This window comes from Macadamia integrifolia, unplaced genomic scaffold (assembly GCF_013358625.1).
Source record: "Macadamia integrifolia cultivar HAES 741 unplaced genomic scaffold, SCU_Mint_v3 scaffold1606, whole genome shotgun sequence".
Taxonomy (NCBI): domain Eukaryota; kingdom Viridiplantae; phylum Streptophyta; class Magnoliopsida; order Proteales; family Proteaceae; genus Macadamia; species Macadamia integrifolia.
This window is the reverse complement of record NW_024868276.1, coordinates 9,308-23,781: the sequence shown is the minus strand read 5'-3', so window position 1 is coordinate 23,781 and position 14,474 is coordinate 9,308. Positions and strand designations below refer to the sequence as shown.

The 14,474-nt window shown below is 39.7% G+C and overlaps 2 protein-coding genes across 4 annotated transcripts in view; both read right to left on the bottom strand.

The window, feature by feature from the left end:
• Nucleotides 1–6,247: 6,247 nt before the first annotated feature.
• Nucleotides 6,248–11,753, bottom strand: LOC122064320 (probable glycosyltransferase At5g03795). Of its 3 annotated transcripts, none has more exons than XM_042628025.1 (6): nt 11,595–11,753; nt 11,226–11,302; nt 9,555–10,803; nt 9,328–9,458; nt 7,873–8,221; nt 6,248–7,755 (listed from the first exon to the last, which is right to left on the bottom strand). In XM_042628025.1, exons 3-6 carry the CDS (start codon nt 10,716–10,718, stop codon nt 7,087–7,089), a joined length of 2,313 nt encoding a protein of 770 aa, XP_042483959.1. In that variant the 5' UTR covers nt 10,719–10,803; nt 11,226–11,302; nt 11,595–11,753; the 3' UTR covers nt 6,248–7,086. The 3 variants fall into 3 exon arrangements, with proteins under 3 accessions (XP_042483959.1, XP_042483960.1, XP_042483958.1); XM_042628026.1 differs by lacking the exon at nt 11,595–11,753 and having other exon boundaries at nt 6,248–6,787; nt 7,157–7,755; nt 11,226–11,474; XM_042628024.1 differs by lacking the exon at nt 11,595–11,753 and having other exon boundaries at nt 11,226–11,468.
• A 2,115-nt stretch (nt 11,754–13,868) lies between these two features.
• Nucleotides 13,869–14,474, bottom strand: part of LOC122064319 — a 4,907-nt gene continuing 4,301 nt past the window's right edge. The window contains exon 4 of the mRNA XM_042628023.1: nt 13,869–14,474. Within this exon, the coding sequence (XP_042483957.1) occupies nt 13,902–14,474 (573 nt within the window). The 3' untranslated portion in view covers nt 13,869–13,901.

The window sequence follows — 14,474 nt, the reverse complement described above, 5'->3', positions numbered from 1 at the left end:
CATCATGGACTATGTGTTTAATTTTTGTATTCATGTCATCATGAAATATATATATGTGTGTGTGTGTGTGTGTGTGTGTGAATGTCTGTGCTTGATTATGCATGAACGCCACCCCTTACTGAGCAAGTTGAAAGCTCACCCCATGTATATACCCCCTTTTAGATGATGATGCAGGTACAGTAGTGCTGCTTGGTGAAGACTCGACCTCAGTGGGGCCTAATTATGGAAGAAGTGACTGGTGGATGCCAGAGGCCGAGGAGCATGATCAAGATTGTGCCTATGATTACTGTGCTTACGCAACACCATGAGATGTGCTGCTTACATTTTTTATTCCGATATAGAATTGTGGATGGTATACTTTGGACTTGTTATTCATAAGTCGTGAATAATTGTAATAGAATAACTTGGTTACTTATATGATATTACTAGATGTTTCCCCATCTTAAAGTTATGATCCCGCTACTATACTTTGATTTCGTTGTTATTGGTTGGTTTGTGTTGTGAGATTTTTTATGTTAAGGTACTGCTATCAGAGATCCTGTAGGTTTGTAAGACAAGTACAAGTCTTACTGTTACACCCGTACCCTGACTCAGTCTAATTTGAACTGTTGTGGTAGGTCTTGGACTGGAGATCGGAAGCACGGCCTAGTTTTGGCTCGTGGCCACCCATTGCCAAAAGGGGAGAGATGACCCCAAGTGTTCGTGTATTGTGTGTCAACCTAACAGGAGGGGGTTCATACTTTTCGATCCCATATGGTAGTGACCAGACTCCTTACACATAAATCCTGACACGTATCGAAGTTGCCAAAAGACCATGAGTGTGGCCGAGGGCAACCACCCTTGTAAGACCAACTGTAGGATAGTAAACTGTCTCGACCACTGGAAATAAGCCATCAGATCCACTAGGGCTGAATCTGGTGGGATATTTCCAGTGAGCCTAATAGACTGCTGTCAAGGTTTCGATGCCCGTAGGTCCCACCACTAGCATCGTAGACAGTCTCGGATGATCCCAAATCATCCTCCATGCTTTTCTCATGTCATGAGCATTTCATGGACCTAAGTAGTCGGGTTCTCGGGCTCCAAAAGTCATATTAACCTGATCGATCAGAATAGTGTCCAACCAAAATAGACCCTAAGGTCTACAATTGACACTTAACTAGGAAACGAGGATTCATTTCCTCACTTCCTTAGTGTCCAACGTAGGAGAGGAGAGAAAGAGGAGAAGAAGGAAGGGTCTTACCTTGGTGTCGGCTACCGCCTAGTTTCCAGAATCGTTGCCGGAGGTAAGTACACTCACTTTCACCACTCTCTCTCTCTCTCTCTTTATTTTGACCTATATTAAGCTAGCTTTGGATGGAATCCTAGTGTACAAACCATGTTGAGGTCGTGGAATGTGTATTCCTCCCTCCCGGTGTCGTTGTTGAGCTCAAACCAAGCCCGATGAACTCTGGGAACAAGTAGTGCCAAATAACCAACTAGGGTTTTGATCGTTCGATCAGCGTATATCCCAAATGGCTTGGTGGAATCAGGATTTTATTGGCTTAGAAGGATGCAAGGATCATTCCCTAAAAACTTCACGGAACTAATCCCGACGATTGGGCAAGCCACCAGATCCACTAGGCCTGCTTTTGGTGGGTTGTTTCCAGTGAACCACAGAGGCTTATGAGCTCTCTCTCACCACCACTGGAAACAATGTTGATATTTTTTGTGGAAACATCTTGTTTCTTGTGGGTGTTTTCGGTGACATTACTGTCACTGGAAAACCTTGTCTGTACCTTATGGGGTGACCCAAGTGGGCCTCTCCCGATCTTTTCAACACGTACTGATGTACAATTGCCTTGTGTCTAGGATAGTGATGTGCACGTGCCCCGAGACCGAAACTGTGTGGATTGATCGATGGCCTTATCTGAACCCTAACACAAGTAGAGATCAACATGGTGAGGGATGGTTGCTTTATTTTTTGGATTGTTTTATTATTATAGAATTACTCACATGTGTAGGATTATACAAGATTATTAAATGTTCAAATGATGATGTTCTATCACATGTTTCATTTTTATGATTATGATATGAATTGTTATGGAGACGTATGGCGGGATCAGGTGTGGCCAAGTTAGTACCGGTACTGTGATCGCCATGTGTTTGGTTGTATGTACGAAACGGAATCTAACGAGGCCAAGGTGGTACTGGTGCCGTGATTGTCGTATGCTTGTTGCATTCATGCATTGAGTATGTGAATTAAAGTTAGTGATAGTCGTGGATTACACTTTGTGGCCGATGTGTTACCGATATCGTGTGCTCCGGGACTACATTTGGAAATGGATACGCTTTGTGGCCGATGATTAGTACCAATGTTATGTAGTCCATACTCAACTGTTATATGCATGCTAGATTAGGTAAACAGTCTCAGGTTTCACTTTGTGGCTGATGTATTACAGGTATCATGTACCCATAACTGTATTTCGAGATGGATTACACTTTGTGGCCGAGGTCTTGCCGGTATCGTGTAATTCATACTAACTATATCATTATGAAGGTATGTAGCATATATGTGGTTAGGTATCACTCTCTATGCTACGAACCCTTGCCAACAGGGGTAAAGGTGTTGGATAACCCATTGTGGTATGTTTGATATGCCTTTTCGAAATGCCACACCTACAGTACAATGTGATTGTTGCTGGAGGCGGGAACTTGTCAGGTGTGGCCGATGATTGGTATCGATGCCATGACAACCAGGAGGGGTTATCAGGGGTTTTCTGGGTGACCCATGGACGCATACAGGGACCAGCAAGCTTTTATTCATGGCTAGAGTTTGCATCCCTGCGTAGTCGATGGCTATTCTGAGACGAGAGATACAGCCTAATGTGTGTTAGTAGCATTTACAGACTTAGTTGTATTGTTAGGTGGATAATGAAATAAATGAATTGCATCACAAGCATCATGGCCTATGTGTTTAATTTCTGTTATCATGCATTATAAATTATTACTGCGATTGTTATACTTGGATGTGCTTGAACCCCACCCCTCACTGAGCGAGTTGGAAAGCTCAACCCACGTATACACCCTCTCTTTAAATGATGATGTAGGTACGATCGTGCCCATGGCTAGTGATTCTCTATCCTCCAGACCCAAGTACGGAGTGAGCGACTGGTGGATGCCAGACGTGGAGGAGAATAGCCAGGATTGTGCTTGTGATTTCTATGCATACACGGCACTATGAGGTGTTCGGTGTATTTCTAGTGGTTTTGATACAAGTATGTGGATGGTACATTTCTTTTAAACTTATACATCATGGATAATTGTAAAAGGATAATTCGGTTATGGATAATATTTTATCACTAGATAATTTCTTTATTTTATTGATGATTCCGCTACTATACTCTGATTCTGCTACTTTTGGTTGGTTTGTGATGTGAAATTGTGAAATGTTAAGGTACTACTATCAGAGATCCTGATAGGTTTGTAAGATAGGTATGTGTCTTACTCACACCACCGATATTCCTAATGGTAAGTTGGGTCTACTGGAAGTGGGGTATGACACTTACACCACTGGTGTTCTTCATAGTAAGTTGGGTTTACTGGAATTGGGGTATGACACAGTTATTTCATTATGCTTTTCAAAGATAGCTCTTAAATTTCTGCCTCTGTGTGAATCTATGAATTCAATTTTCAGATTCCGTACACACTACACCTAAGGGTTTCACATGCTTCCAAGCATTGAATATCACCATGATACACTGTCAAATACTACCACACATTCTTGAGTACATCTATATCACTTTCAACCTAACATATATCCAGTTTCTCATTGCCACTACATTTCCTACACTATCGAACCATTGTCTGACCGTTTCAAAATTGCTAAGACACTTGTATATCATCTTCATCTATGTTCACATAATTTTGCGAGTGTGTTGGCTAACTAACTATATTGACAACAATGATAACCACAATCCAACAGAAAGAATTAACAACAAGAACAAACAAAAGCTTGCACACGCTAAAAAGAAAGGGACCACATAACTAGAGCAGAAACCTTGAGGGCTGCTACAATGCCCATTGTTAGATCATGGCTTAATGTTCATTACCTAAGTCTATAATGATAGACCCAAGAGTATTTCTGCTTGCTATACATTGTAAAGGTTTACACAAAGGGAAAGACTAGTTATACACGATAAATCCTAATAGAATAGGGAATTAAATATATGTTGCCAAGAAAATTATTACCTAAAAAAATTGTTGAATAAGGGGAGGGGTGATACATATATTAGCCAGGTGTGGGACTTGGGATGAGTGGGGGGAAGGAAGGAGAGGAGAAGAGGGGTGGGGAAGGAGACTGTAGTGATGGGGGAAGGGTGTGGAGCGGCACATGTGGAAGGGGAGAGGTGGGTGGGAAGGTTGGATGGACCAGTAGGGATGAGAGTATTGACAATGGGGAAGGGGGTGATGGGAAGGAACTGGGGCCCAAGGAGTTGCAGAGGGGGGAGTGATTCTGAGACAAGGCCTAGAATGGAAGGTTTGGCAAACGGCAAGATGATTCATTAAAATGAACATGATGAACAATGTAGATTCGATTAGAGGTCATATTTATACAATGATAACTCATGTGAAAGGGGTTGTAGCCAAGGAAATACACACGAAGATTATCGAAACTACATTTGGTGGGGCTTATAAGGACGAAGAAAAGAGAAGCAAAGACAACAAATATGTAGAGAAAAGTATAGTTTGGAAGTTTGTTATGGATGAGCTGGAAAGGAAAGACACCTTCAGTGACCTTACATGGCATACAATTAATGAGGTAGATAGCTATTTCAATGGCAAAGAGGCAGTACAGCTGAGGTATTGAATTGTCAGCAAGAAGTGTAAGACTAGTTTCAATTATGTGTTGGTGACAATGTTCAATGGATCCCTGTAGCTCATGAGTGTGAGGGTAGAATAGACGATAAATATTGCCTAACTTGTAAAAAAATTAGGGTAGAGTACGGTATTCACTTCCCTAATCTATTTGAATAGATTTAAATAAAAAGTGAATTGTTGACTTAAATGATTGACAAAGAACACGCTAATGAGGACGGCCAACTTGATGATGCCAACCATTATAGGTGGTACGTTCAGCAATACTAATAGAAGATAGAGAAAATGAAGTAGTAGATAGCCTGTAAAGGTCGCCATTCGGACCAGTAAGTAGAGTATGCTTAGTCCACTAATCATTCGCAAAAATACAAGAGAGGTGAAACTCAAACAAAACTCCATCATCACTAGAAAAATTTTTAACAAAAAGAAGAGGTCTGGTGATGGAAGGCGATGGAAGGCATATAAAGATCTTTGTCAACTTGGCTACCTCCTTGGGGCTACTCACACAGGAGTGTTTAGTGCTCTTCACTGCTTTCGATGAAAGTTGAATGGTTCTCATTCAATCCCGGTATGTCCATGCAGTTGTATGGTCAGTATGAGCCCATGGGACTAGTCAAGCCAAAGGCCTAGATACCCGTCGTTAACAAAAAAAAAACATGTGATGGAGGGGGCGTGCAAAAACTTAGATAAAGTAAAAGAACAATTAGTTATTCCATTATAGTAATTGGGTTGGGGAGGGGCAACAACAACATTAATGAGAGATGAAAAACAACAGCAGCAGTAGGTAGAACAACAATAAAGAGATGTTGCTCAATAGAGCAAGGAAAGGAAAAAAAATTAAGAAGAGATGTGCTCGATGGAGCAGATCTGCTCTGATACCATATTAGATCAAAGTGAATCTACTGATTTAACACCATGATTGAACTCTGAAACAAGTGAATGCCATATTAATTTCCATCCCCAATTATTGAAGGTCCAAAATACATTTCTCCAATCCAATGAGATGGTCTGAAGAAATTCTTTCTTCACTATGAGTTAAGAGAAACTGAGTCTCTCATACTGTTCATTTAACAAGACAAATGTAAATGATAGAAAATTTCCTGTTGGCAAAGAAAACCCATTACAAGCCAGCTAGCCGACTCACTTAGAGCCTAAGGTTTCAGTGGGCCAATTGAATCGAACTAAAACTGACTGATCAAACTCCTTATCAGTTCGATATAAGTTCTGGCTTTCAGAAACCAATAAAAAACCTAAACGAACCGGACCAATCAAAACGAGAGTTTGGACCAAAACTGGGGAGAAAAAATACTCAGTAAAACCAATAAAATTCAAATTTTTTAAATTAAGACAAGATCAATGAAGAACCGTCAGGAAAAAAAAAAAAAGCCTAACAGACCGAAAGTCAAAACGACCAGATTGATAACTAATGGCTTCAATTTAGTTTTTGTACACCAAACATCACTTTATCAATATAGTTTGGTCTGGCCCGATATATGCAAAAAAAAACCAACCAAAAACCCTGTCCAAACCAACCATTTGACACCCCTACTAACCAATGTGACTGAATCCCCCACCCAGCCTCTCAAATTGCCATCCCAGACACCAGCTGAGCTCAATCACAGTCCAAACACAGACAACCCAGAGTCCTTTGCTCCCACTAGAGCTGGAGCTCCTTCCAAGACTAAGCAGAAACTTGTCAAGACTTGGAGCGCCTGAGGATGAAAGTTACCTTATGAGGCCCGGTTCATCCATCAGTTACTATTGATCCTTTGGAGTGGAACATTTGAGGTTGGCTCTGAGGCAGTGGGGAGGCTCACTCATCATCTTCTACTTCAAAATTTTGCAATGAAATGGACAGATCAACAACAGCAAACCACATCCTTATTGCAGACCATTTTCTGGTGCTTCGAGATTTTTTGCAGACCTGATAAAACTGAACAGAGAACAATAATGTACATGAAATGAAGAAACACATTACAATGTCACCCAACCTCCCTACCTCAGCAATTTACATGTTGATGCATTTATTTTTCATATTTTTTCATCAAAATTTCAAGCACTGCTTCTTCTTTTTCCACTTTGATTTCGACATGAAAAGATAAGATGAGGATGAAAATCAGTTGATTAATTTTGTACTTTGATGTCCTCTTGTTTCTAATCTCCTTGAGTGTTTGTTTTCTTTGCTGCAGTATTGAGCCATTTAAAACACAATCTGAAACTTTAGTCACATCCTTATCTGGTCTTTAACTGGAAAACTCTATTGAACCATATTGAGTGGAGGGTCATGTAAAAGAGATCATACTTAACAGGCTTGATGTGCCAAAGGAAATGCTTTTGCACCTTCTTCACCCGCAGCTGCAATTCGATATACTTCTCCTCAGGTATAGACAGGAGTATTTCCTTCAAGTTGGGAATATCTTTCTCAGGGACAATGACAGAGAATGCATCCCAGTCCAAAACCTCGAAAAGAGGAGGCACAAAATTGTCAGATATAATCACAGGGACACACTCATAAAAGATGGCCTCAACAACTCTTGGGCTGTTGACCTCATAGCCCTTGGCACATATACAGTACTTGCTGCTCTTCATGTGCTGGATGTAATTCATTTTGCCTGCTACATCACGACGCATTGGACCAAAGATCTTCATATCTAAATCTTTATTCTCCCAGTACTTTAGCAAGATCGGGCGCAGGTACCCATGCATACTCCCAGCAAAGAATGCAAGAGTTGCCCTCTTGGAGGGAGGTTTTCCACCAACATCTCGGAGAGGATTCCTTGCAAAGCGTACATATGATTGTGCAAGAGACACATCCCTCCCTATTTTGAAGCCTCCAGTAACATCAGCATTGCATAGGGCTTTGATGCAACGCTCCATGTGGTGCCTTGTTTCATATGGTGCCTGACAAAGTCCAAACTCATCATTTAGAAGGGAAAAATTATATGTTCATTAGTTGAAGCATTGGTTCAAGCTTCAGAAATAAGATGGGATGAAACTTGAATTCCATGGGAAGCATACCCAATCATGGCAACCAACAAGAAAATGATCTGTTCCACCGGTTCTGTTCCAGAAACGATATCTTGCAGCAATCAATTCTGTATATCTCTTCAAATGCTCAGCTAGGTACTGTCGACCATGTGAATTACGTACATACAATTCATATTGTAGCATTCGTGAACTGAAAGGCATGTAAAACAAGTGAGCTTTTTTGGGGCTTCTAACGACGAATTGTTTATTTGTCTCCATCAGTTTCATAAACCATCCCTCAGAAGAATATATTCCTTTGAGTATTGGCTGATGAAAAACGGGTTTATTTCCTTCCTTGTAGATATATACTTTGAGTATGCGTTCCATCAGTTCATAGCTCCTGCAAAGGTAATGAGATTGAAGTTTTGAAATAAAATACTCTAAATTGCAAGAAGAGATATTTATATTTAGATTATGGAATGAAGATCCAGACGAAGAGTAGAACCCATGTAGCATTATAGTTTATTGGGCAGTCAACTTCCTACATACTGCAAAACTATATCTTCAGACAACAGGGCATACTTACCAGACACCATTAATATTTATGCACGGCATTAGAATTCAATAAGCAGAAAGGTTTCTCTGACAGTAATAACCTATGGTGGTCAGTATCATTGGATAATTATTTGTTCTTGGATACTGCCCCAGCATGGTTAGGACAGTGTGGGTATGGTGCCTACTTAGCCACATCAGAATCTCCACACAAAATTTACAATGATCCGCAAATCATATATATTCATTTTCTATAGAAAAAAATAAAAAATTTGAGGCTCAAGTAAACCCAAGAACTCGATCGATGTCCAAAATCCAACCACTACTGGTGTAACACGCACTCCTGTAACACTTAATGTGGTACAAGTAATTGTCAAAAATGGAAGATCAGTTAGGAACCATATAAGTTTGTAATTTCATATCTCCTATGTTCAAAGAAGTTCCGAGGTCATAGATTAATACTATTTGGCAGTTTTTAAGTTCAGGATAAACTTATGCAGCGTATGTGCATGAACAAAAAGAAAAAATTGCTAGGAAAAGTACCTCTGCCCATAAGAAAGAGTGAAGATTCACACCAGAAGTGGAAATGGATGGAGTAAAGCAGATATGATCTTCCTAACTGAGTCATCTCAGAGAATGCTCACAAGAAGCACTGTACTGAAAATGCTTCCCAGTAAACAGAGAATGTGCCGAGTATTTCAGAGGTTTATATGGCCTTTTGGCCTCTAGATAATGTTGCTTCTTCAACTTTAATTTCTTTACTCTTCTCCAACTGGAATCCTTAGAAAAGGTGCATCCAATGTTTAAATTGAAAAAATGCTGGAAGAAATCACATGCAAGTTGGTAATTGCAATAATAACTACTACAGGTCAAGGAACCAGAATATAATATTAATAAACCATAGTTACTGCTCACCTAATTAGCTTTTTTAACTTCTAAAATAAATAAGTTCACCTTTTGAACATTGAAACATTCCGATAAAGAGGAGCATAAAGTTCTTGGTCATTCTTAACAGCAGGAGCATTCAGGATTTGTGATTTGGCAGATGCAAGTTCCTTGTCACGTACTGAAGCCCACCGTGGCCTCTACAATTCAAAAAAGAAAGATTAAAAATATTCAGCATATAACTCAATCTTCACTAAACAAATTAAAGTTTTAGAAACTGAGGTCCAAAACCATACCATTGAACGAGGAGAAGCATGGGTATAAAGCAGTAAACGGTTCATCTCAGATATCGAGGTTACTGATTTTGGTGGCATCATACACCTCATCTTCTTCCTTACAGGATGACTAGTCACTGTGGGATTATTGTTAGAAGCGGCTAGAGCAATTTTCAATTCCCTACAAGTATAATTTGATTGCATATCTGTTGCCTGCTTCTGCAATGTAGCTATGCTGGAGGTGACAGAATTAATGGAATTTTTTGAAGTCACACCTGAGGTTCTCAGAATGCTTGCATTACTTAAAGAAGCTAAAGGTGGCAACACAAGCGGAGGCAATGAGGAACTAGTGACTGATCTGCCAATGTTCGCTATCATCAAACCTGTATGTGGTTCTCCGACAATGGGTGATGAAAATTCTTTATCTGGATTGAGGGATTTCACAAAGTGCTCAAGAGAAAGGTTGTGTTCTTCTCTACCCATTTCTAGTGTAAGACCATTTTCTGGACCATTGACACCCTCCAATTTGAAATTAGTATCTAGGTCTAAAACTTTCATGGGTGAAAGTTGTTCATCTGGTTGTGTATCCTCATCTAGTTTAAAAGCATCATCTGGGCCTCTATCCTTTACCATTGCAGAATCACTGTCTATGCCTCCAGCCTTTCCTTCTAGTTTATTATCACTTTCCAGATCTTTGACACACTCAAATTCGAAATTCATATCCATGTCTAAAGATTTTTTGGATGGAAGTTCTTCATCCAGGTTCATATCCTCATCTAGTTCAAAAGCATCTTCTCGGCCACTGTTCTTTTCCAATGTCGAATCAATCTCTATGCCTCCATCCTTCCCTTCTGTTTCATTATCATTAGCAGTACCATTTCCCATGTTGGAACTATCATTATTTTTCACGACCCCAATGGTGACAGATGAATTAATCATGTTTATGTCATTGAGAAAAGAGGAGTGATCAACCATGGCAGATTTAGGGGAAGAAACTTCCACTGGAAAGGTGTAATTTCTAAGTTCTGCAACGTTACCATCAGGATATACAGAGAAAAGAACATTTTTATGGGGAAGGATCAAGGACTGAAACTGTATAATAGTTATAGCAATGATCCCTATAACAAAAAGCACTCTCTTGGTTTCAAACAGGCAAATCTTTTGAATTTGAAGTGCATTCTCCATATCACTAAATGGCAATTTCTAACCAAAAAGGCCAGAAAATCATGGAATTAGCTTGAGGCAACCAATTTCTCAACCTCATTCAACTCTGCAAATTTAAAGAAGCCTTAACAATCAGTTGAGGAAGATTAAAGAAGGAAAAGGAAACTAAAAGAAAAACAGAAGTGTGCACTGGTAACATAACAGATTTACAACAATCAATCCAGAAACACATGGTCAGTTTTATTCTGAGCCAGGAACTTCAAACATTGAACAGACATTGATATCAACACAGTTTATGCAGATAAACACAGAATAACATACATTTGACAGCAAAAAAGTCTCTCACCTCTCAGTGGGAAGTGTGTTACCAAAAAAAAAATCTCAGTGGGAAGAAGGGATAAACAAAATGTAGCCCCATGTCACTCACCAAGAATTGGAACAACAATACTTGAAAAAAAAATAATGGAAATGAATCAAACTATACTAACTTCAGTTTCATGATAATGAAGTAACATGCATCAGTGTTACCTTTTTCCTCTGGGGGTTCACTTGGAGAGATTCTCTAATCTCTACACTACTGGGTTTCCATCAGAAATTTCAGTTTCCTGAAAACCCAGAAAAAAGGAAGAAAGTAAAAGATCTGAACTTTCTGAATCTAGTAGCTAGAGCTATAAGAATGACAAAAGAACAAATTTAACTCTGAAATGATAATCAAAGATGGACGACTCAAAAGAGACTGAGGCATTTTAAGCAGCTAAACACATAATTAAAAGGAAGCCCAATCCACATTTCTTCTTTTAAATTTTTTTGTGGGGGTGGTGGGGAGGGATGGTAGGCAATAGACATCCGTGAACTTTCACAGTTCAAACAGAGAACGTGGCAAAGAGTAAATGTAACCTCTAATGTGCTTCAGGAAATTTTGAACAACCGTCCTTCAGATGAACCAGGTGATCGGTGCATGAGCGTTACAAGAAATCCTAATTTCTGCAGTCCCTCTGAGCTGAGTTTAAGCTTAAGAAATCAAGTGGAAGACCAAAGGAGCAGAGATAATTAAAATTTTTTTATCAGATTAATTTAATGGAGAGAGCAATGGACACTGGATCAGGGACAATAATTGTCAATTTCTTTAATGTATTATTATTATTATTATTATTATTATTATTATTATTATTATTATTATTATTATTATTATTATATTTATTTTTTTATATCATTATTTTATCTCATCTTCCACAGCCCTTGTAGCGCCATCCTAATGTCACAATTAGAGAGGCACCACATAATATTAAATTACATTTGTATCTCTTATCATTAGTTGTTATTAAGTGAAGTGTTGAAATGATCGCTATATCTTTTTGACTAAAACACATAATCAATTAATATTTTACCCAAGTCCTTCATTACCCCTAACCTTCACTCACCTTCATCATGAAGTTTAAGGAGGATTTCCTATGCACAGAAAGATGCAACACAGACTTCCATCGCCACCCGTCGCTATTGCTCTTCACCGAGAGTGAAGGCTTTGGGATGAAGAGCATAGTTACATGGGGATGGAGGTCTTTTTTTTTTTATTTAGGGTTATGGGGTTATGTGAGGGTACATTAGGTATTTCAATTTTTAGAAGGGTATTTTGGTTTTTATAAAAAATATACCAACTCAGATCAGCATTTGTGATATATTTTGTACAGCGACTGACGATAAGGGATCCGAGCATAATTTGGTATTATGCATAGGATATCTCTCTAATTGTGGCATTTTTTAGGGGGTGGTAGTGTAAATTACCCTTTAATATATTAAGAGTTCGGATCACCTACCCGTTCTAGTACCTTCCACGCACGAGAGGGACATCTGTTCCTTATGAACTCACCAATCATGGAATAAGATAGGGACAGTGAGAGTTAGAGGAGTTGCTGGCATGGCATCCGGTGGCAGCAAAAGGTATACTAGTACTCTATCAATCACTCTTCTCCTCACGTAAAATGACCTCTTTGTCCCTGTATATGAAACCGTTTTGACATTTTGGGAGAACGCTCCCACCTTACCGAGCTGCCGGTATGGTTCTAGGAACCAGTATCGGATCGGCAGAACCTCTTAGTTTGTACAAGTATAGGCGGAGGGTGGATTCTAAAGTGATCCTATATCAGTGGATCAATAAGGACCAAGGGTAAATCTATCCAATTCAGACCAATACAGAGCAATCCGAATCAGTATTGATCTCCAAGACTAGTCAAATCACTGAGATTCCTAAAACTTAGATGGTGGAGTGGAAAACCTGCCAATGAGGAGGGTGCATCAGGCTAGACCCAATGGATGGTATGAGTTTGTTACTGAAGGTCATGAATCCATGTTCAAGATGCACAACAATGCGTATGAATCCTCCCAAACACTCCAACGGACATCTAATGGCTGGGAGAACCTTAGGACGCATTCAGCTTTCCTCCAACTGTCAGATGCGCTGGAAGGATTGAAGGGGCTGGAGAGGAACTTAATCCCACAATTACTCAAAAATAGAGTAAGGAGGAGACTGAAGAATGGGAAAGAATGGCCTCAACCACCAATGTCAACAACCTTTCCTCATATTCGTGTAAGGGTTAAGTTTTCCTTCACCAAAAGGTAATATGACCCCATGACTGAAATCTTGTACTATCATTATACTCTCATTCCCAATTTAAAGTCGATATTACCCCTCCCTATTGCAATCCAGTACCGATGGCCATAGCATCGAAGGGAAACTCAAACCTTTTGCTACAGCAAGGCCGAACAGGGGAACACCATGGACTGGAGTTTGGAAGGTTCTTTTACCGGATTTTACTTGACTATCATGCAAACCACCATTATCCATCCAGTTTTGAGTCTCAACAGGATTGACCTGTTAGTTTTCATGAACTTTATATGAACAAAAATATAAAATCTTCTGCACCATGGGAAATGGGAACTCTTTTTTTTTTTTTTTTTTTTTTTTTCTTTTACCCATGGAAACTTGGGGAGTGCAAAATGTACAAAAATATACACTGTACAGGCTACTTTATTCTACCACTAGTCTCTCCCCTCAAGTTTATTTGTGAAATGCTCACTACAAAAAATTTACAGACTACCTCGCAGTGTTCAGCGATTCTGATGATAATGTCTCTGGTTGTTGCAGTACCCATCTGTTTTCTTTTCCAACCTCCATTCTTTCAGTTCCTTCCTACTCACATCTCTGTATCACACTCTGATCTGGAAAACTCTGTTGTACCAAATGGAGTGAAGTATCATGTGAAATAGATCATACTTCACAGGCTTACTGTGCCAAAGAAAATGCTTTTGCACCTTTTTCACTCTCAGCTGCAGTTGCCGGAGCCGGGCCTCTGGGATTGAAAGCAGTATTTCCTTCAAATTAGGAATATCTTTCTCTGGGACAAAAACAGCAAATGACTCCCACTCTAAAACATCGAAGAAAGGAGGCACAAAATTGTCAGATAAAATCACAGGGATGCATTCGTAGAAGATGGCCTCAACCACCCTAGGACTGTTGACCTCATAACCCTTGGCACATATACAATACTTGCTGCTCTTCATGTAATTGATGTACTTCACTTTGTCCTTGGATCCGTGGCCCATCTGACCAAAAATTTTCATGTCAGGGTCTCTGTTCTCCCAGTATTGCAGCAGGATAGGACGGACATATCCATGCATATTCCCAGCAAAGAAGGCAAGGATCGGCCTCTTGGAAGGGGGATTGCCTCCTAGGCCTCTGAGAGGGTCCTTTGGGTATCTGACATATGTTTCTGGAAGCGA